This window comes from Lepisma saccharinum, chromosome 18, assembly GCF_977018435.1.
Source record: "Lepisma saccharinum chromosome 18, izLepSacc3.1, whole genome shotgun sequence".
NCBI classification, from domain to species: domain Eukaryota; kingdom Metazoa; phylum Arthropoda; class Insecta; order Zygentoma; family Lepismatidae; genus Lepisma; species Lepisma saccharinum.
The window spans coordinates 15,530,278-15,555,138 of record NC_139246.1 but is presented as its reverse complement, the minus strand read 5'-3'; the positions used below and the strand labels follow the sequence as shown (position 1 = coordinate 15,555,138).

The 24,861-nt window shown below is 38.3% G+C and overlaps 1 protein-coding gene across 1 annotated transcript; it reads left to right on the top strand.

Moving 5' to 3' along the window:
* Positions 1-1,116: 1,116 nt before the first annotated feature.
* Positions 1,117-23,155, top strand: LOC146002675 (uncharacterized). Its single transcript, XM_083140638.1, has 2 exons — positions 1,117-2,763; positions 22,184-23,155. The coding sequence occupies exons 1-2, from the start codon at positions 1,117-1,119 to the stop codon at positions 23,153-23,155; spliced, it is 2,619 nt and encodes an 872-aa protein (XP_082996764.1).
* Positions 23,156-24,861: the final 1,706 nt, after the last annotated feature.

Here is a 24,861-nt window from a genome sequence, read left to right as displayed (position 1 = left end):
GGAAATGTAAAAATTTAATTGTTGAAGCAAAATTTTCGTGTTAATGTTTCGAGGGGAGATTGTTGCATGCGAAATGAGTAGTTTTTTTTAATAAGAGTTTATCATTTTCGACAGTGGAGCCTCATTAAAGCGTTCCCGAAATGAATCTTGCACTTATCTAATTGTCTAAGTAAGGACGTTCATGAACCTGGCATCAACCTTTCCACAACAGAAAAATAATAAACACGTGGCGGCAATTTCAAAGCCCACGTTATAGTTTGTTACCTTTGAATGAGCGAGTGTAACTCATGCCGTTCTCTCATGCGTCCCACCAAAAACGTATTTAGGGGTGTTACAGGGGTCCGGGACCCGGCCCCTTCTCCGAAAGACTTCGCAAGTACAAAAATTAAATAATGAAAATATACTTGTTTAGCATTTGTTGCATAATCGAGGGCTATTTATTTCCGCCGAACTTGCTGGAAGGCAAGGATTATATTGGGATCATATACGGCTTTGAAGGACAGTACCATGGAAGATTTATGTACACTACTAATTGTAATAATGTGAATGAAACATTAATCAGGAACTTCATTTTTCATAAACTGAACCTAACATCCTTTTTTGTTATTCAATAAATATTCAATGTCTTACTTCTTGACATTAATTTCCTTGCCAAAACAGTTGCTTTTATTAAAATGTTAGCAATTTAACTACACGTAAGATGAACAATGAACACGTGATGTTACATCTCTATTTTTATATTTCTTACAGATTCATGTAATAACAACATTAAAAATATTAACTTACATATTATGAATATATTTATACATTATATTAAGTATTAATTCATAATAAAACCTTTACATTATTATTATTTCCCAGACGCTTAATTCGGACACCGCATGAAATATATATCTATAGATACGTGCCTGCACCCCTTAAGAATCAGCTACTTGTGAAAATCTGTTAATTTCTCTGTTAACAGAGCACTTAGCAACTATAACCACAATGTAGAGCTTACGGGAAACAAATGACAAAGAAAATTTTACTCTAGCGCCTCCATCGGTAAAGTTCGGCACTGAACAGCCGCATTGACTCAATTCACTCAATCAGCTTGTTAACAAAGGTCCGTGCAGCATGAAATTGCATCAGAAAGACATTCTTGAACAATACTTTGTTCCTATGGGAACGGAATCAACTGAGGTAAATATGTTCGATTCCTTGCGAAACTTCATTTCCTCAGAGGAGGAACAGCCGGAAGAAGAAGAAGAGGACGCACTGCTGGAAGCCATAGCAAACAACGATATGATAGACGTAGAGTATCAAATATCACAGGGAGCTGACGTCAACGTAGTAAGCAACGACGAGCTTAAGATCACACCGCTGCACATGGCGGTTCTTCAAAACGACGAGGCGATGGTGGAAATGCTCATCTCCTATGAGGCGTCTGTGAACAAGCCCAACGGGATGGGCGAAACTCCGTTGCACATAGCAGTCCGCGAAGGGCAGGTGTCCATTGTCAAACTGCTGCTGGATAGGGGAGCCGACATCAACGCACGAGACAACAACGGGAACACGCCACTTGACTTTGCCACTCAGCAAGAAGAGCTCGATATATCGACTCTCCTGCTTCAATATTGTGACGAGGACAGCGTGGAAGAGGTTCTGGAAAACACGTCACTGAATTTGAAGGTGATCGAGGAAAATATGGATAGTCTAAATCTTCCACGGCACGTATCTATCATGTTAACGTCGCCATTATTTCAGAAAAAGAGACGGACTTTGAAGTTTGAACACAACCCACCTTCAAATGCATCCACGCGTAGTTCTACCTCTGAAGACGTGGACGTTCCAAGCACTTCCAAAAAGGGGATGCATGTAACGTTCGCGAAAAATAGCATCGTCAGTCGAACTTCAGTTCCCAGCACGCTTCAGAACAAAAGAGACAGATTTTGTTCGATCAAATCCGAGAGCACGATCGCATTGTACGGAAGCGACTTACTGAAAGCCGTGTACCAGCATGATTTAGAGGAAATCGAGCTGTTGATAGATAGCGGGGCTGACATAAATGTAGTCGAATTTGACGTCTTTCGCGATACGATGCTGCACGAAGCTGTTGACCAAAGAAACATAACCATGGCGGCAATGTTGATATCTGCTGGTGCAAAGGTGAACAAACGCAATATATTCGGAGAGACGCCTCTGTATCTGGCAACCCTGGCCAACGACTTTCACATGATTCAGATGCTTCTCGAGAATGGCGCTGCTGTAGGGCTCACGAACTGCATGGGCGAAACGCCTCTTCACATAGCTGTTCGGCTGAAAAGCGCAATCCTGTCGAAGGTATTTCTTGAACATGGAAGTTCAGCAAACATAAACAACATATTTGGAGAGTCGCCCTTCTTCCTAGCAGTTCAAAATGAAAATTACGAAATGGTGCGGTTGTTCCTTAATCACGGAGCAGGCGTCAACAAGCTCAACATGTTCGGACAATCAGTTCTCAACCTGACCATCTTCAAAGACGATTATAAAATGGCGCGTTTCTTAATAGAAAACGGGGCAAATATAGACGGGTGCGACGTTGTAGGTAGAAGCCCACTTCATGTCGCAGCCTTTATTGGTAATTACAATATTGCCTTGTACCTGCTTAAGAAAGGATGCAAAACAACAAATCCCAGTTACCATTTCATAACGCCACTGTGGATAGCGTCTTTAGTTGGACATGACGATATATATGAACTAATACTATCAGTTCAAGAGGGAACTGCTTCCTTTTCGTTAAACGTAATGCATAGTTCTTTTCTTAAAAAATGGAAAATCAATGCAAGATAATGAATTAGTAATAAAGTCATCTTACAGAAATAAAATAATTAGGATTCTTCCAGGCGCGGCTCGTGCATTGTTTCCATGGAGATTATTCGAAGTCATATAACACACACATCCGCCAATAAGGTTAATCCAGATATTTCCAGCATGGGAGTGTAAGGTTTCACGAGGGGCGTTCAATAAACATTTTCCCTAACACACTTTTAGTGGTCGTATGGGGATGAAAGTGCACATCGTTAAACATGAATCCTTAATGGGGCATAACGCAATTTATTGCCATGAATCAGTAACGGATCTTCTGTTTTCCTGGAGTGACGGTGCAGGAAGGTGTGATGATGGAACCGGTGTGGTACACATCAGTTTTCACGTTCTTTTTCCTGAGAGACAAGACTCCAAATAATTTTTCCAGAGATGACGGTGTATGGCAAAGATGTCCCACCCTATGAGGTCATAAAGCACTGACAATACATCGGTGGAACTGGCTCCTATTCCTGGCCGACCACAGTGCGCCATTGTTGGGGACATCAACAAAACTGAGGCCGGCATCGTAGAGGATCACCACATAACCATTCTGGAACTAGCTGAGAGTCAGGATTAGTGTAGAGTCTGTGGAAACAATCATAAAGGAGCATCTACATACGAGGTGTGGCTAGAAAAAACCGGACTAATGCTCAAAATCGTTTATGGGTTATTTTGTACAATACGAACAATATCCCCTTCAAAGTACTTCCCTGCACTATCGTTACACCGTTCCATACGAACCTTCCATTGCTGGAAGCAGTGCTGGAAATCATTTTCTGAAACTATGTTCATGACCTCCGTCGCTTTTTTTTGTCATAGATTCTACGGTTGTAAATCTGGTTCCTTTCAGTGCTGATTTGACCTTTGGGGAAAAGACAGTGGCACGGAGCTAGATCCGGCGAATAGCGTGGATGTTCTAACACTGGGATCCCATGCTTGGCCAAGAAAGCCTTGACTGACAATCGCGTGTGGGCAAGAGCATTGTCCTGATGAATAATCCATGACTTGCTTTTCCACAAATCAGGTCGTCGTCTTCTTACTCGCTCACGAAGCGTAGTCAGCACCGTAATGTAATAATGTTGGTTGACAGTTTGACCTTCGGGTACCGAATTCGAATGAATTACCGACATTTGCAATGTTTAATTGTTTTTGACGTGCAAGGCCGTCCAGGACGCGAGTCGTCCGCGATCACTTCTCGTCCCACTTTAAACCTTTGAAACCACTCAAACACTTGAGTCCTTACACTTCCTTCAAGAAACCATGAGTTTCTGTGGTGGATTTTCCGAGTTTCGTAAGAAACTTCACATTGATACGCTGTTCCACTTTCACACTTAACAAAGTTTCCGACGAAGCACAGATATACGGTTCACTTCGTCCACAAGCTACAGCGGAACTGAGCGCCGCGCACCTTGGGCAATCACACAGTCGATAGGGAGGATATCACGTTATTCACTCATGCACTTCTCAACCTTGACGCGCTTGCCGTTTGTCGACAGCAACATCAATCCGGTTTTTTTCTAGCCACACCTCGTATGTAGAAGTCTCAGCTCGTTGGGTTCCCCACTTTCTCACACCTTTCCAGAGGGACGACGGAGTGAGTTGCTCCCTCGAACTTCACCCATGTGTGAAGAAACCCAAGAGTACTTTTTCACCAGACTAATTACGCAGGGTGAGACGTGGGTTTATCACTTGGCCCAGGACGAAGCAATGAATGCACTACGACCCACCACCACCCAAAAGGCACGTGTTCCGCACTCCGCTGGCAAGGTGAAGCTCGCAGTGTTTTGGGAGCAGAAGGGAGCGGTGTTGGCAGATTTGTTGGGAAGGGAAACACAATAACCAGGACAATTATGCCTCATCTGTGGTGCAATTACGGAACGCCATTAAAAAAAAGCGGGCCATGCTCTCGATGTTCTTCTTTTGCAGGACAATGCTCCTGTCCACAATGCGAATGTCGCCTAAAGGGAAGCACGCTCCTTGTGACTATGAAATTCCACCCCATCCTCCTTATTACCCTGACCTTGCACCTTTCTCCCTCAATGAAGTTATTTTTGAAAGGCACGCACTTCCTAGATGATGATACATGGATTAAAGAGGTGCTGTCCTTCCTTCAGTTCCAACCTGCTTAGTTCTATGAGGGTTTGCACAGCTGCATAAAATGATTGAAGCAGTGTGTGACGCTATGTAGAGAAGGGCTAATAAGTGTGCAAACTTCTTCCCCATCCCATGATAAGTGGTTCAAGGGGAAAATCTTTATTGAACGCCCCTCGTATAAGAGGTGTAAGAGTATATTTAGCGCCGAATCGACGACAAAATGTGCCTTTGTTAAAAACGTCGGGGTTTTCTGGGAAATATAATGAGAAAATGTTAAGATGGTGTTGGGGATGTGTTAGTAAATCACTGACTGAACTACTTCAATACAGCCGAAGTTATAATTCATGAAGTATCAATTGCAATCTGCACCCACTAGGTAAAAATACTACACAGAACTGGACCTACAGTTCTTAAAGAGAAATCACAACCAATGAAAAATGTATACATTGAAGGGAATATAATGGCCATATATGCCGATGCACCTCCCCCCCCCAAATGTCTAAAATTAATTGATTTCCTCCGTAGATAAAGGTATTGTTTGCATGCAATGACGTCACAGACTTCATTGTTGATGTTTGAGTAAGTGAAGATGTTTTCCTGCGGCACATTTGTTATCGGAATTTACCAATGAGATTTCTAACTAGCTACGTCCATTTGTTTACACTAATTTCATTCTCACAGTGAACAAAGAATACCTACAAATCACTTTCGCTGGTGTAGATAAAGTCTGAGAGTTTCACATGTTTTCATTTCGTACACATGGAATTAATTCCTATTATTAATTTGAGGCGAGATTATTTCCTCGTTAAATAACACTACTCTCTTATCTGAACCATGTATATAAATATGTATGAAACAACGTGAAACAACGATAACACTGAAAAATAATGGCGAAATGTACATTTTTGAATTTCATAAATGAACATTCTAAAAGAGTAAAACAATATGACTCACAAAAGAATGTGTTGATCAATGTGTATTATTTCGGTGCGAGTTATGATCTTACAACCTACATCAAAGAAACATTTTTCTTCAGAGTAGATAATAAATAATAATTTTATTAAGAATTTCACAGTTTCTCATTGTCCATATTTTTCTATTAACAAGAAATAGCACTTTCCTTTTGTTATTGAACAATACTTGCTCAAAGTAGATGCTTTGTATTATTTACCCTTTGTTATAAAACAATGTTTAAGGTGTGTTAACTAGTTCTGACTTTTGCAGCAATATGAGGTATTATCATGTGAATGTGATACATAAACTTTTGAATAAGGTGTTTCAAAAGTCCCGCACAGAATGTGTAGTCTGTTGATTAAAAACAGATCTATCTGTGTAGGATTTGAATCCTCTCAATAACAGCTTCACCGCACAGCTCTGTCAGGTATAGGGATATTGAGTATAGATTTATGGATAAATATTATTTACCTCTTCATGGCAATCACTTATCCATGATTTGAATCCTGTTCCCAATAACATTGAGACCGCACAGCTCTGTCAAAAGGATATTGAGTATAGATTTACAAAAATTTATTTACTAGATATTATTTCATTCTCTGTGTTCTTTATGACAATTACCTATCTATAATAATTCCAAGCTCAGCAAGGCTCTGTATCTGTTTGTGTTTGTGTCTAATATCTATCTTCATAACAATCACCTATCCATAATAATTCCGCTCTGTATCTGTGTAAGATTTGAATCCTGTTCCCAATAATTATATCACCGCACAGCTTTGTTAGGTATAGGGCAATCACCTATCCATGATTTGAATCCTGTTCCCAATAACAGCATCACTACACAGCTCTATTAAATCGAGTATAGATTTATGGATAAATATTATTTCTATATCTATATCTAATATCTATCCTCATGGCAATCACCTATCCATGATTTGAATCCTGTTCCCAATAACAGCATCACTACACAGCTCTGTTAGGTATAGGGATATTGAGTATAGATTTATGTTATTAAATATTATTTCATTCTCTGTGTTTGTGTCCAATAACAGCAGAGATATTGAGTATCTATCCTCATGGCAATCACCTATCCATAATAATTCCGCTCTATATCTGTGTAAGATTTAAAACTTGTTCCTAATAATATTAACCGCACAGTTCTGTCAGGTATAGGGATATTGAGTATAGATTGATGGAAAATATTATTTCTGTGTCTGTATCTAATATCTATCTTCATGACAATCACCTATCCATGATTTGAATCCTGTTCCCAATAACAACATCACCGCACAGCTCTGTCAGGTATAAGAATATTGAGTATAGATTTATGGAAAATATTATTTCTGTATCTGTGTCTAATATCTATCCTCATGACAATCACCTATCCATGATTTGAATCCTGTTCCCAATAACAACATCACCGCACAGCTCTGTCAGGTATAGGGATATTATAAATTTATTGATTTCTGTGTCTGTGTCTAATATCTATCCTCATGGCAATCACCTATCTATGATTTGAATCCTGTTCCCAATAACAGCATCACAGCACAGTTCGATTAAATTATAAATTTATTGATACTGTGTTTGTGTCTAATAAGATATTGAATATCTATCTACATGGCAATCACTTATCTATAATAATTCCAAAACTCTATATCTGTGTGAGATTTGAAGCTTGTTCCCAATAACAGCATCACTGCACGGTATAGGATATTGAGTATAAATTTATGGAAACTACAGCTCTGTTATCTAGATATTATTTCCGTGTCTGTATCTGTGTAATTGAATCTTGTACCTAAGTTCCAATTCCCAATAATTGCACAGCTCTGTCATGTAAAGGGATATTGAGTATCTATCTTCATGGCAATCACCTATCCATAATAATTCCAAGGCTCTGTACCTGTGTAGGATTTGAATCCTGTTCCCAATAACAACATCACCATACAGCTCTGTTAATAAATATTTTTGTAACTGTATAATTGAATCTTGTACCTAATAACAAAAAATATTCAGTATCTTCATGGTAATCACCTATCCATGATTTGAATCCTGTTCCCAATAATTATATCACTGGTATCTTCACTCTAAGCTCAGCAAGAATCTGTATTAGTGCGGGGATTTGAAGCTTGTTCCCAATAACAGCATCACTGCACGGTATAGGATATTGAGTATAAATTTATGGAAACTACAGCTCTGTTATCTAGATATTATTTCCGTGTCTGTATCTGTGTAATTGAATCTTGTACCTAAGTTCCAATTCCCAATAATTGCACAGCTCTGTCATGTAAAGGGATATTGAGTATCTATCTTCATGGCAATCACCTATCCATAATAATTCCAAGGCTCTGTATCTGTGTAGGATTTGAATCCTGTTCCCAATAACAACATCACCATACAGCTCTGTTAATAAATATTTTTGTAACTGTATAATTGAATCTTGTACCTAATAACAAAAAATATTCAGTATCTTCATGGTAATCACCTATCCATGATTTGAATCCTGTTCCCAATAATTATATCACTGGTATCTTCACTCTAAGCTCAGCAAGAATCTGTATTAGTGCGGGGATTTGAAGCTTGTTCCCAATAACAGCATCACTGCACGGTATAGGATATTGAGTATAAATTTATGGAAACTACAGCTCTGTTATCTAGATATTATTTCCGTGTCTGTATCTGTGTAATTGAATCTTGTACCTAAGTTCCAATTCCCAATAATTGCACAGCTCTGTCATGTAAAGGGATATTGAGTATCTATCTTCATGGCAATCACCTATCCATAATAATTCCAAGGCTCTGTATCTGTGTAGGATTTGAATCCTGTTCCCAATAACAACATCACCGCACAGCTCTGTTAATGAATATTTTTGTAACTGTATAATTGAATCTTGTACCTAATAACAAAAAATATTCAGTATCTTCATGGTAATCACCTATCCATAATAGTTCCAAAATTTGAATCCTGTTCCCAATAATTATATCACTGGTATCTTTACTCTAAGCTCAGCAAGAATCTGTATTAGTGCGGGGATTTGAAGCTTGTTCCCAATAATTATATCACCGCACAGTTTTGTTCATGGCATAGTTCTAAGTTTAGCAAGAATCTGTATATTTGAATCCTGTTCCAATAACAGCATCACTGCACAGCTCTGTCAGGTATAGGGATATTGAGTATAGATTTATGGAAACCACAGCTCTGTTAAAATTGTTCCCAATAACAGCATCACTGCACAGCTCTGTCAGGTATAGGGATATTATTTCATGGCAATCACCTATCCATAATAGTTCTAAGCCCAGCAAAAATCTGTTTCTGTGTGGAATTTGAATCTTGTTCCCAAAAACAGCATCACCGCACAGCTGAGTATAGATTTATAGAAACTACAGTTCTGTATGCATTATTATTTATCTAGATATTATATCTGTGTCTGTGTAATTGAATTTTGTACCTAATAACAGCAGAAATATTGAGTATCTTCCATGACAATCACCTATTAAGCTCAGCAAGAATCTGTATCTGTGTAGGATTTGAATCCTGTTCCCAATAACAGCATTATTGCACAGGGATCTAGATATAATTTCATGGCAATCACTCCTATCCATAAATCTGTGTAGGATTTGAATCCTGTTCCCAATAACAACATCACTGCACAGCTCTGTTAGGTTTAGGGACTAGATATTCATCATCACAACATGCAGCAGAGCTGTTCATAATTGATAAGATACTCAGAACAAACCTCTATACCAACAAATATCATAAACACATCACCTCTTGCTCAAATATATCATGCAAAAGCTGAGATAGACCCGCTTGTAGAATGGCTTCACTTTTATGAACTTCCAGACAGTTTGGATTCTGTTTCAAATTTAAGAAACCTGAAATACATAAGCTTTGGGAGTTTTGTTTGCAACCCGTACAATATTATTTTTCCTACATTTATAGACAATATATTGCACAGTCCCGAACTGCTGAAGCTCCAATTGCAGTATAATTTTTTTGTTTGATATGGAATCGTGGAAAAATGATTACTCCATGTCATCGCTTGGAATTATAATTTTATGCGATGCGTGCCTTGTGATATTAATTGTATTAGAATGGGTGTGACAGAATCCAAGGACTTAACATGTTCCACAGCAATGCTGTACTACAGAATCAATGCTGATCTTAAAAACAACATATTCCCACTCAGGGAACTTGAAATTGTTAGCAAAAAAAATATTTTGTGTAAAAACTCTAATTATTTAAGTCCATCTTGTATTGAATAAGCCAGAATTGATATTGTTTTTTAAGCAGGTACATAATCAACTCATTAAAATATAAACCAGAATTTACATCCAATTTTCCTGCCTCATCAAGTATGGAAATTGTTGTGTCCCATGATATGTCATCAACAGGCCACCTGCTGTTTGTATAAATTCTATGATCATGGAAAAATTTGTAAAACCTAAATTTTTCTAAACTTGAAGTACTTTTTGTAAAAAAAGCAACATATTTTCCCCAATAACAATGCAACAGGTATGCATCAATTCTATGCCAGTATGTACTGGATTCAAAATCATCATATTCAGAACCCAATTCTATGCTCACATACCCAAACCCAACATCACTGTCAAGTACCCATCTTGCCTCTGTTTCATTTTGCACTTTAAAAAAATCATACTCTGATAGATTTTCAAATTTTTCCCTAAAACAATCCAACAGGTAGTCTGATTTTATATATCTTGCAATATTTCTTCTTTCAAAATATGTTTGCATGTTCAGGTATCTATATTTCCTGGAAGATATTATTCTGATTGTTTTTTAACGTTGAAACGTTTGGTAAATATTTACTGCTGTTGAAATAGCCCAGCCTAACATGTAATATTGTTTGCAGGTTGATTCAAGATGCAAAGATATTTCCAGATACATCAAATCCAAATCTCTTGTTCCTGAATTTAAATTAAGATTCTCAAAATTGTAAAATATATTGTGTGCTCCATGATGTTCACATAATTTGTGGAGAGCCTGTTTCTGGTGCACAGGGTCAAGTTCCTGGTCTAGAAAATTGCAAAACTTAGCCTTGCAATCCAAATTATACAGGGCAATCACACAAATATTTCCAATCAATTTTGTTTGGAAATGTTGATGACTGTGCAGAAGAAGTATCTATATGTTCATATGTGAAGTATTGCATGCTATATTCTCAATGGCATTTTGGGCAAATTTTTGTGAGAATTCTGCTTTTATCTGGATTACAATTCTTTTGGTGCTTATCCCAATTGGGGCTGGATATATTCTTATTACACTGATTGCAATATTTTTGTTGTTGTTGTTTATTATATAAGATTTTCTGGGCTTCAATTCAAAATTCTATGCTTAATAAAAAAATATCAGTTGGGTTCAGCAGTATGTTTTGTATGTGTATATGTGTGTGTGTGTGTGTGTATGTGTGTTAATATTTTTGGCTTTGGTATTTATATAAAATTTCCTGGGGTTCAAATCAAAACTCTATGCTTATTATGACAGGTTGTAAAGCCAATAGCCCACAAGTGGAAAAAGAGAATAAATATTGATTCACACTGACCTAGCACAAATGCCTGCACGGACAGGCATGTCTAGAATGGCAATGACCTTGTTATGTATTGATTTTTGTATAACAGGCTGGGACAGATATAAGCCTCACTCTAAATATAAGTGGATAACAACAAACAAGCTAGATGTAACAAATATCAGGCAAAATATTGTTCAATATACCAGAAATTGAATAATAAGAAATTAAAACAAACAGGCCTGTAGTATGAGAAGCACTGTAACAACACATCTGTACTCCTCAGCCACTCTCACAATACTGGCTGATGCAATGCAAAATCTCTTTATATACCCTAAGCCGGGCCGAGAAGAAAAAAACAAGAATTTCCCGAGGGCTTTTTCACGGGAAATTCCGAGGGGGCATATTTTTCACGGGAATTTCCTGGCTGATGCAATTTTGTTTGCACGCAAAGCTTCAATACTCAGAAATTACACACATTAATCAATATGAAACATGTAAACATATGATGTAAGAAATGAGAGAGTCACGGAGCAATTCTAGAAGAATTGCATTATTTTAATATTAAATAAACAAATTGAAGCTGGTATCCAATTGAACTTAAACCAGAAGTAAATATGTGTGGGTAGGTATGGGTTTTAGCTTAATTTCAAGTGTAGCCAAAAAATATCAATTTTTGACAAGTTTATGGACAAAAATCTGGCTGATGCAATTTTTGTAAGTATGGGCAAATCAATCTGAGGGGGCTCATCATTTCACAGGAAATTCCCGAGGGCATTTTTACAAAAATCTTGGATTAGACAAGGTTCCACACTTGGCCGATTGGGGCATATGCCCGATTTGCCATTGTTTTAAGTGTAAGCAAATCTGTCTGAGAGGCTTCACCTTTTCTACACTTGAATTCAGAATTTCTTAAAATTAAGAGCATATCACACCTGAAGAATTGGGGTATAGGCCCCTCTTGCCATTGTTTTAAGTGTAAGCAAATCGGATTGTTCAATCAAATAGCCTCTCCTTTTCTACACTTGTAAGTGGTGCTTATAATACAGTCAATACAACTACTGGGGCAGGTAGAGTATCTTCACGGTGGACACTAGGGATTTCATATTTCTTATTGCAAAGTCCAGCGGGTACAAATCCGGCGAACATGGAGCCCACTTAACGGGGTTCTGTACGACCAATCGAGTGTTCCGGAAACGTGACTGCTAAGAATAATAGAAACACTGCATTCTATGATGTGTATTTGTTTGGTGCTGCCAGCTGGTGGCTGAGTGTAGAAGTTGTCAATGTTGGTGAGTAGTATGTGTGGTAAATCACGGAGTATTCTGTGTTAGCAGTCTCGACTGCATGGACGTTGATTTTTCTTGTTCGTTTTGTTCTGTCTGTAATATTCTTGTACGCTAAACACAATATATGCTAGTGCTTGAAATTGATACTTTCACTATTTCTTCAAATAACTTGAACAGTGACATCCAGCCAGTCTAAACGCACGTCCTTCAAAATAGGCTGCTGGGCAGAATTGCGTTGCGCTGTTGCCACATATTGGAAAAGCAAAGCGAGAGCGTGACAAAATTCTCTGGTTCCCGCGCACTGTGTGGCAACGTCAATCGGGCTGCGTTGCCTAGTTCGAGCGTCGGACCAAAACAGGGGTGCCCATCCATCCCAAGGCCAATGGCGCGTCACCCCCCCCCCCCAAATCATGTCATTCGTCCCCTCAAACCATGTCATAATCCCCACAAAGTACGACAATTAATTTACAACTCGTATTTAATTACTACAGCGTGTCTACTAAAGTTACATTTTTCTTAGCTTTACTGAACACTATACTTGATCTGTCCCTCCTCCCTTAAAAGAGGTGCCCATTACCCCAAGACCGTGGATGCATAACTTCCCCCCAAATTGGTTCATCATAGTCCCCCAAAATAGTTTGGATGAATATGTAATAATTTATGTTCATTTGAACACAATGCCATGTAAAACTGGCCATATATTTTTTTTATTGTTCAAATTTTTCGAAAGCTAACACATTAAATGGTTAAATATAATGAATTAAATTATATAAATATGCATTTAAACTGTTTGTGAGTGGAGAATAAGATTTATCAAACCCACAATTTGGGTATTTAACACAAATTGTTACACAACTTAAGATAGAAAATTCAACCTGGGTAAACCAAACAACATGCTGCAGCCGTGTGACAGATTCAATTATATTGTTTCACGAGACATTACAAAACCCTAGCTAGAAATTCCTAAGCTCAGGGCGAGAATATTATACAGTTCCTCCTTCAAAGAACTCGCCCCCTCTGCTTGGGATAAATATAATTATTTGTGTAATCCGTAGCAATTGATTACATGGATTTTATTTTCAGTGCAATTTCACAATTGTCCTCTGACAAGAAATTAGAAATGCGAATTTGATATTATTTATTTTTTGGTTTAATAGGTAACGTGCAAGGTGTTACTGTGTGAAGTACACTTAGTACAAAATCAATAATATAATACTATTGCTAATACGTAGAAGTGCATCATCCAAATGATACACCTGCTTTAAATTAAGCCGTGTACCAACACTAAGCATTAAATTCCAAGAAGTGATGTTATTAATCAATATCGAGAATATCGTTCATGTCTTGTAAGGCAGCTACAGTATAAAACTTCACATTCACCTCAGTAAAACGCCAAAAACACATTTCGTAAAAAATGATTGCCAGCGAAGCGCGCAAGAACTGTTTTACGTCCATATATTTGCAATCTTTCGAGAATATTAATTTAATGTGGTGTCAATACTTACTTTCTTAGGATCACGCGATATGTACTATTTTCCAGCTTCTCTTTTCGCACTTTTCGGCACCGAAAACGTGTAAACATTATATCGCTAAATATAGTGCCCAAAGTATAATATTTAAATCCCCCACTGCAGAAATCCCTTGACAATCTAAGATTTAACACTTTATCAAGAGCTTCATATGTCCCCACTTAAATTAAATACTCAATCCTCCCACCAAAATTTCCATGCCAATTTTAGACTTACTGTTTGTGTTGAAGAGTGCATATTGCCCACTCCATAATAATAATAATAATAATAATAATAATAATTCCGAGTTCCCACACCAGAATTTCTGCAACAGTCTAAGACAATAGTAATCCTTATCTGTGATAATACACAAGAATTGGATACCCGTCCTCAATTTAATGCTCAATCCCCCTTAACTAAGATACCCGCCATAATCTAAGACTTAACACTGATATTCAAGAGTTGGATACTGTCCCCCCCCCCCTTCAACGTTTAATTCTCAATTCCCCCAGAATCCACGGGTCAATTTAAGACCTAATATGTAATTGTTGGATATTGCCCCCCCCCCACCTAAAATACACATTGACCGTTACAAGTCCCTTAGGAGTCAACAAACAGAGGCGTAGCTAAGTGTGGGCGAAGTGGGCGAGCGCCCGAGGCCTCCCACCTAAAGGGACCTCGCGTAACATAGGCATTATTTTTTTTAAATGTGATTTGTGGCATTCTTAAACAATGGGTACAGCTGTTCAAAACGTGTGTTTCCCTTATATGTTAACTTCTTGGTGTGTTTCTAAACCGAAGCCTCCCCGATGGCGAAGTTTCGATATCCGGTGGAGACACATAGTGGCTTGGATCCCACTTTAAACTGTAGATCCAGTCCCGATTAGCCTTACTGTGCATAACGTGGACTTAAAACAACTCAATCATGTGTTCCTTAAACCAATACCAAGACTATTATGCCGTTTTAATTTTGGTTGAAGTTTTAGCATCTTTGATGCCCTGATTTCGAATTATGCATTTTGGCATTTTATTCTTATGCTTGCTGCGTACAATTCTTGATGAGTCCTTCCTTTCAATGAACTAGGGAATTTTTCCATATGTTCGAGGGCGAATCGGAAAGTCTTTGCGCCTATTTTTTTTCTAGCTTGTTATAAGTGTTCTTACAAAAGCGAGATATACGAGCGGCAGTAGGCTTTTCTTCGAACGGTCCTATTGTAACTTCCGATTTCTTCCATGGCACGGCGCTGTTATCTGTTGGCAAAGATGGCCGGAGTGCTCAGGAAGTTCATGCCATACGAGCAGTGATGTGTTATTCGTCTTTTATGGTGCAAAGACAAACAGCCATAGATATCCACAGGGAAATGGTGACAAGTGTTTATCAGTGCGAAGTGTGCAGTGGTGCAAGGCGTTTGAAAATGGACGCGAAAATGTGGAGGACAATGAGCGATCGAGCCGACCTTGTTCCTCGCTGACACCGGACAACATTACCCGTGTTGATGAAATGGTGAAAGCTGATCGACGTATCATTGCCACTGAACTTGTCATTCCCTATGGCACTGATAAACACTTGTCCCCATACACTGGCTCCATTTCCCTGTGGATATCTGTGGCTGTTTGTCCTTTGCACCTTAGAAAACGAATAACACTTCGCTGCTCATATGGCGTGGACTTCCTGCGCACTCCGGCCATCTTTGCCAACTGATAACAGCGCCGTGCCGTGGAAGAAATCGGAAGTTACAATAGGGCCGTTCCAAGAAAGGCCTACTGCATCGCTCGTATATCTCGCTTTTGTAAGAACACTTATAACAAGCTAGAAAAAAAATAGGCGCAAAGACTTTTCGATTCGCCCTCGTACATGACCAGGTAATTAAGCGACACGTAGGTAAGATAATCTCTGATATACGCATTACATGAGAGAGCAGGTGTAGACCTAATCTGCTTTTGCTACATTTAGATGGAGATAATTGATAGTATAGTATGAATGAAGGAGATACTGGTTGATTTTATGTGATGCTACATTTAGTTGTGTAATATTATTGATCAAGACGCGACATTTTGCGTATATGTCTTCTTAGGTACCTTCGTCCCATGTTGTGAATTGTAGGAATTGGATGGTGATGCTGCTTCGTCCAAAATTTGATTTTTCTCTTTGCATAAAGTCGAATAGGGTTTTTGATCTAGCAGTTCTCGAATCTATTGGAAACATATCTATCTGTGCCTGTAATTACTCGCAGTGTTTTGTTTTGTACACTTTTGAGGCGATTTATGTACGCTGTTGCGCCATGTTGTCACACTACGCAAGCATACGTAAGCATTGATCTTAATAATACATTGAACCAGTAATCAAGGGGGTGTTATTTCTAAAACTTTTTTCCAAATTCACATTGCCATTGTTTTATTATACTTTAATTAAATAATAATAATCACAATTAATTAATAATACTTATAATTAATTAATTAGCTGAATTAATACTAATAATACTATTAATACCACTATTAAGTAGTAGAGATTACATAAATATAGTATTTATGAAAACAATAGAAAGAAATTACTTTCTAGTCATTCGATTTTTAGCAAATCCTGGGAGCATTTTTTTGTTACGAAATAATTGTCTGGTCAACGAGGTGAGACATTTCAAGGGTGAAGAAGATCCATAAATACAAGAAAATATTACAATAAATTGAAATAATCAAAGTATGGAACTCATCCAAGGAGCTGCGGTGATCTGGTCGGTAGAGCGTCTGACAAGTGATATCACGCGGGAGATCCGGATTCGATTCCCGAAATTGGTTGGAATTTTTCCTACTTTTTCCCCGCATAAATGTCCCCGATAATTCACATCTGGATTAACTCGCTGTTCTTACCAACAAAACATTTTACAATAGTTAATGTTATTGTCGTTTGAATAATTGTCTAGTCAACAAGGTGAGACATTTTAAAGAGAGACATTCAAACGTGCTGGGGTAAACAATATAATGGGAAGGCGAATTCGTGACTGTATTCTTGTCCGCCTAGCCTTTGTCTATACATTAGCCTCTTACAACGTACCAATAACTTTATTTAGTTAATTCTCATTGTTCACACACAAAAAAATACATGTTCGTTGAACACTGGCGTACGTAGAGGGGTGGCCGATGGTGTTCCAGCCCCTACCGAAATTTTAAGAAAATTAGAATTTTCAAATAAAAATCCGTTAAGAACTTTAAAAAATCAAAATGTGTAAATGCGAAACCTCTTTTAAAGTGAACCCCGATTACCATTTTTGTCTTTGAATACAATTTTAATAGACTGAAAAGCTCCAAAAATACGAAATATTTTATTATTCATCCTGCCATCCAAAACGAAGCCATGTGCTATCCACATTTACTATTCCAGCCCCTCCCGAAAAATAGAATCCTGCGTACTCCAGTGTATTGAACATTGTTGCAACTGAGATACAAAACAACGTTTTTCTCTTTTAAATCATAGTTACCCTAACCTAACCTCATAAACTCGTGTTTATTTTCAAGGCATCACTCTGAAAGACGCTTGGGTTTGGAATGCTGTGCTTTTCTCCATGCTACATGGAAATAATAGCTAATTCAAATTATTATTATTATTATTATTATTAGTAGTAGTAGAAGAAGAAGTAATAGTAATATTATTGTCCCAGATCTTTGACTGTGAAAAATTGGCAATTTAATTTTTTTTCCACAGCATTTTTCATAATATTTCACAAGCTCAAAGGGGGGGGGTTAAACCCCGTAACCCCCCCTTGCGTACGCCACTGCATTGAACAATGAAATTCTGTTTTTAATCGTAAGTGTTGTGTTTTTCCAAAGTGGATACAATTGTCCGATTCTAGCATTTCCTTTGTTAGCGGTATCTCTTAGATCAAAGGTTTTCAAACATTTTTCTCATCGAACCATTTAGTCGTAACTGCAACTCTAATGTAGACCCACAATAGGTTTTCTCGGAATAGTGGATTTTGGGGAATTTTTTTCGCTGCTTGATTGGTGGGACGTTCTTGATATGTTGAAGGCGTGCATCTGCAGTAGCGCAAAATGGCATTCGGGCTGTATGTGGAAAGATGGTAAACAAATAAGCATTACAATCCCACGCTTATTATTTTGTTGCGTGTTCCTACGTTTACAATCCTTTATGATTAATTACAAAAATAAAAATGTTGGAAACATGTATGCTAAGAAGTATACAAAGAACGTTAATTTTCATATATTTTCCTATAGTTTTTGAAATAAAGTAAGGAACAAAAATACGTTTGCAAACAAACTGTCATGCCCAATTTTGGAGTTTTTATTGCTGTAAATCCTCAGAGTTTCAAGTGTGAAGGACGTTCCTGCATAGCCTGACACAGTTTCATGACGTCTGGTTGTGCACTTGAAAGTTTCAAGTGGAGATTCGACTCCAAATTTAGTCTATTTCGGTACTTGTTTTTAGGTGCACCAGGGATGTAAAACCACTCCCCGAGCTGATAGCGTACCCCCTTCAAGTAGTTCATGCACCCCTGGAGGTACGCATACCACAGTTTGAGAACCATTGTCTTAGATGTCCCCTGCATGTTAGTTAAACGTTCGTCCAAGAGGACTTCAAGACACGTAGCCTTGCTTTCCTGGGAAATATTGTGTCTTCAAAGTCCGAGATTCAGTGATACCTCGTTTTCTTTTCATTGTAAATAGTACAGACACACTCCTATTAGGATTGACTGGATCCTCCATTTCTCGGTCCATCTCTGGAAATCCCGCAAATATTTTAGTAACTTGAAGGTACACATTCGAAAGTTAACTCTGTTGCTGTAGACTGTTGTGTCAGAATAAGCATGACCTAAGAATTTTATATATGGAGCACAACAATGTTTAACATTCAACAGTAATTGTTCATTGTTGAAGTTTCTTACAGTAACCATGAAACTACATCCAAAAACTGACGGCCTGACACGTTTAAGAATTCTATTCTACTTTTACTTAAGGTAAAAGTTCTTAATACCGGATTTCCATTCAAAACTGAAGAGATGCTGGGAGCTTCAGGGTAAGTTTTTGAATTTTATTATTTTCAGTCGCTTTTCTGCTATTTATGACTAATAGCGACGATGTGGATGGGTGATGATGTGATTAAATTAATGAAAGGACACTTGCAATGCCCACCTTGAGATTCGAACCGGCGAACTTCGGTGTCTAGATGTAAAGCCGACCACTGAACACACACAGCTACCGAGCCGGCGTGTTTATAGTATCAATGCTACAATGATTTGTTGATTTGGCTTATTCTACTTCGCGTTTCCTCCACTTTTGGCTACTCGCGAAGATGAAGATGAGGGGACATTCACAAAGAACACTCATTCCCAGGCCGACATTCGAACCCAAACCCTTAGGCCTATTAATGTTATATAATGTTCAAAGGCGTTTGTCTGTAAAATAGACAAACCCTGTGGCCAACATGTCTTAGAGTGCCAAACCCTGCCAACCAGATTTCAGTTAGATGGCGCCTAGTGAACTCATAGTCCCATCGCCGCTGCTGTAGGCTATACAGCTTGATAGATTACATTGCAGAATGAATGCTAGATCTGCTATTTTATCTACTAGTTATATCCTGTGTGTTATATTTTGTGCTAACAAAATATAACACACAGGATTTACCTGAAGTAACTTGGATTCTTGCTGTAACACGATTATGCCTCGTTTCCATATTAAAGGCACTATAGTTGCTAACCAAGGCAGTTTTTTTTTTAATTAAAAAAACTTTGCACGTTACATTTCCATCCTATATCTCATGGATTCCTGTTATTTGGATAGCAAGTAAAACTGTAGGACCTCTCCCGATAAGGTTTTTCCCTACCGGTTGGTAGGAGACGTCGTGGAAGTTCCACCTAGGACAATGGGCCTGCCTCTGCGTTGGTGGCCCTATACTATGGTGTGATAGTACATGACGTTTTCCGAGCTGTACGAGTTCGTCAGCTCTGGAATATTGCTAGCTCGGGAAGGGCCTACGTTTGGTCAGCATCCACTGTTGTTATGCTGGGGTGAACTTGGCCAGCTTACCACGGTACAATTACAGTAATAACGGTAATTCCTGAGATCTTTCCATGTCACTTCAGGCAAATGTAGGTATGTAATGTAGTAAGTATTCGTAGCCAGTATGTAGGTACGCAGGTAGTAGACGTTTTTCTTCCTTTTGGGTCTGCGAAGTATTAATTCCTTAAGCTTGTAGGCTAGGTTGAGTGATAGGTATCTATTTCAAGTGCTTTATGCAATTTTTATTGCCTTATATTTATGTATGTCAGTATTTGCAGACTCAAAAGGAAGAATGGTGTATTACAAGAAATCGCTGTGTACATGAAAGCGAGTTCTTGTTATACACAGATGCAATCGACATTTATATCGAGCGTATTTGCAATCGATATATCAAGCCGATCGCAGTTGGTTCTCCGGCGCAAGGCTGTAAGGTACAAATGGTCTTGCGTCCCTCTTCCAACTGAAAAAAAGAGGCCCTCGCAGATGGTAGAGACGTTGACGGCGTTGTGAGGCTTTGCACCAACATCTACCTGTACCAAGAATACTTAGCCCCATCTTTTCAAGGCCTTAAGAGACCTAGATTGCCCGGGAATCATCGATACAATTCTGGAGAGCTATTGCGCCGACTGGAAAGCATATCACATGTCCAAACTTCACGACCTCAAAATCAACAACACAAATCCACACTATGTCCCGAATTGCGGAATCTAAACTTGAAGCCTGCTCTCGAAAAATTAGGAAATATTTCAGAGATCAACAAACACATTAGACTATGCAGATGACGTAATAATTGTAATGAAGGTAGATTCAAGAACAGAGTTGGAAAAATAGTCAGGTTATGCGATAAACTCTCTCGAGGACTTGTGTGACAGATTGCACCTCTCCAACGACGAATGGTAAATGAATTTAAGGTAAATCGTCGACCAGATTCATGGTTTCCAAATTCCTTAGCGCACAAAAATAACTTTATGTTTAAATTCTGCATCATATGAGTGACGCTTCTGTCTCTTAATTTTTAATGTCCGTCTTATGTGCACATTACAAAAGCTGATCCACTGACCACCTATTTACTGCAAACAGCACAAACACTCTTTCTTTGTTACCCTTTCGTGATTCACTGCTAAAATGAGACTGGCTCATTGTTGTGAAATGTTGAATGCTGTAACAAAATTCAACAATTTAAAAGAAATAAAAACAACAATAAACAAATTTCAGGTAACAAAATGTACTTAAGAGTTATTCTTTACCAATACCTGCACTTCGGCAAAACATTGAGGAAAAACTTGATTACTGAAATTTGTAAACACTTCATTCCATATTACACTACTACCATGGTATATTTATATACAGGGTTAGAAAAACAAACTAATTCAGGTGTCAGCTCCTTTTTTCTCAGTTTTTTTTTTTAATATGGTCTAAGAAAGCCATGAATCCAACTAAGTTAAAGCTACACATTTTGAAATATGGTCTTAAAACATTTAGGGGAAAGTGGGGGAATCGTGCGCGGCGGGGAATCGTGCGCACTACGTTTCCGAAGGTACGAGCCACAGAATGAGCTTTCGATTCATGCTATAACCTAGCGGGCGTCTCAGGAAATACTACTACATTGGGCTTTTCGCGCCAGTTGTATTGTGTTGTGTGTAGCGAGTGGATGTTTGTTTTTGTGTCCATTGTTGTTATTTTGCTGTTGACGAAAATAAGGAGGTATGTCTTAAATTTTTACTCTAGTGTTTTGAACTATGCTTGTTTCGATAGTGCATGATCATGTCTATACACGTGTCTACGTGTTACGAGATTAACGTTTTTATATTTTTTTCTAGAAAGTAAATTTTTTGTAAGGTTGGTGTGGGGCAATGGTGCGCTTCGGAGAAAGGGTGCGCACGATTCCCCCGTATATGTAATTGAATGCGCACAATTTCCCCAAACGACATTAAAGGTGAAACAAGTAGTAATACCCAGGTTTTTATTTTGTTCACAGATGCCACGAAATTACAACAGAAAAACTGAGAAGAACTCCTACTCTCAGGGTAATCTGAAAAATGCTCTGGACGCTATCAAAAATGAAGGAAGAAAAATAAGGGAAGTTGGCAGATGGTTCAACATACCTGAGTCTACTTTACGGAAAAAGCTTGTAGAAAATCGTGATCTGCCTACTCCAACCCGGCTTGGAAGAAAATCAACGTTTTCTGTTGAAGTGGAAAGTGAATTGAAGGACTATGTTCTGACACTGACAAAGTTATTCTACGGGTTAACTCCGAAAGAATTAAGACGCATAGCATTTAGATATGCAGAAGATCACGAAATTGTACATTCTTTCAATATGGAACAGGCTCTAGCAGGTAAAGACTGGCTGTACGGATTTTTAAAACGAAATCCCGATGTAACTCTACGACAACCCGAAGGAACAAGCTTAAATAGAATTACTGCATTCAATGAAGAAGAAACGAAGCTATTTTTCTCAAATCTTCAGAAAGTTATGGATGAATATAAATTTGAGCCAAGGCAAATCTACAACATGGATGAGACAGGAATAACGGTCGTCCCAAAGAAGTGCCCGAAGATTTACGCTGCGAAAGGTATGAAGAGGATTGGTGCTGCTACTTCAGCAGAAAAAGGGCGCACAATAACTGGTGTTTTTGCTGTCAACGCTGCTGGATCTTATATTCCTCCAATGCTGATTTATCCGCGGAAACGTATGACACCTCAATTACAAAGAAATGGTCCTATCGGGTGTTCTTACAAGTGTTCGAAAAATGGTTGGACAAACGCAGAATTGTTCACTGAGTGGCTAGTTCACTTCCAGAAATCTGCAAAACCCGCAGCAAGTGACCCAGTGCTGCTTATTTTAGATAACCATGCAAGCCATATTTCAATTGAGAGTTATGAATTCTGCAGGAATAACCACATTCATATGGTATCTCTGCCACCGCACACATCACACCGGTTGTAGCCGCTCGACGTAACATTTTTCAGTCCATTGAAAAATGCATTGTACAGGGAATATGATCTTTATTTAACTACAACTGGCCATGAGAGGGTGACAGAATATGATTTGGCTGAACTCCTAAATCATGCTTTCATAAAAGTTGCAACAATGGAGAAAGCTGTTTCAGGTTTCCGCTCTACAGGAATATTTCCCTTTAATCCCGACAAGTTTCAGGATCATGATTTTGCTCCTGTTCAGGACGTTACACTTGTTATCGCTGAAGATTCTTCCTCTCCTAAAGGTTTGAACAAATCATGTGGCATTCCGAACAGTGCAGATAGAGACTTAGTGGAAGAAAACAAAGATTCTTCCTCTCCTAAAAGTTCGAACAAATCATGTGGTATTCCGAACAGTGCAGATGAAGACTTAGTGGAAGAAATCATCCATCCAAATCCTGATATTAATGTGCCTTCAACATCTGCTGCAGGGACAAACTCTTTCCTTTCCTTTGTCCCAAAGGGATTATGTCAAGGAAAAGGAATGATACCAAAACTGTAAAGAATTCTCGGCGAGCAAAACAACATTCAGAAATTTTGACCAGTACGCCCATTAAACGCAAGTTAGAAGAGGCCCAAAAGAAGAAACAAGAAGTAAGTAAGAAGAAGTTGGACAAAATAACGCGACACCATAAACGTCCGTGTGGAATGAAAAGCATCAAGAAGAAGCTGATAAGGAAAAGGCAACTTTCAGAGTCGTCTGAGTCAGACACCGAGGATCAAGAAATTGTTTTTGATGACGATGAATTGGATGACGTAGACTTAGAAAGCGGACAAGGCAGTGCTTTGATTGTACAAGACACTAATGAACGTTGCGGAATTTGTGGTGATTTTGGGAAAGACGGTGAATTATGGTATCGATGTGTTTCTTGCTGTGAATGGAGCCATGCAGAGTGTACTGGTGTCGATACAGCCAACAATTACGTGTGTGATTTTTGTAATCGAAAATAACATCGTCTTCCCCATTAATTTTCTTTCAATTTTAAATATTGAAACAGCAATTCAATTGCCTTCTACAATTGTAAGGCAACCACTTTTAACACATTCAATTTATATGTTGTTAATCTGATATATAACTACATACATTTTTATTTGGTGAACTATTTATTAATGCGCACCATTGCCCTACCCTTGCGTATCATTACCCCATAGGTTGGGGAATTGTGCGCAAATGCAGGTTTGTATTACATGATGCATTACTCACGTACACACTGTTTTCTTTCAATTATAATTATTTCATTCAAAAGGACAAAGAATGAAAAAGTATTAAGCTAAATTTCATATTTTCTCAAGCAAAACCTTTCCAAATATAATGAAAATTGCTTAGGTGCGCACAATTCCCCCACTTTCCCCTAATTTATTAATTGCATTGGATTAAAAGTAATTAATTCTTGCGCCAGAGTTGCCTTTCTAAAGAAGGCTCAAATAACTATGCAATACATTCTAATATATGGCCACTTGTGCCACCCGGTGGAGGCACAAGTGGTTCGGATCCCACTTTAAACTGTAGGTCCAGTCCCGATTAGCCTTACTGTGCATAAAGTGGACTTAAAACAACAATTCAATCAATCATAATATATGGCCAAGTCTGCCATATCGCCTCAGATTTTAAAATTCGGCTACCAACAGTGAAAAAAAATTATAATGTCATATTTATTATCATGATTTAATTAT

What these genes read in the sequence shown, in the direction of transcription:
- LOC146002675 (XM_083140638.1), top strand. Translation starts at nt 1,117, where the DNA reads ATGAAATTGCATCAGAAAGACATTCTTGAACAATACTTTGTTCCTATG. An exon ending in CTGCTTCCTTTTCGTTAAAC is followed by an intron (nt 2,764 to 22,183) that starts GTAATGCATAGT and finishes TTTTGTTCACAG; the next exon opens with ATGCCACGAAATTACAACAG.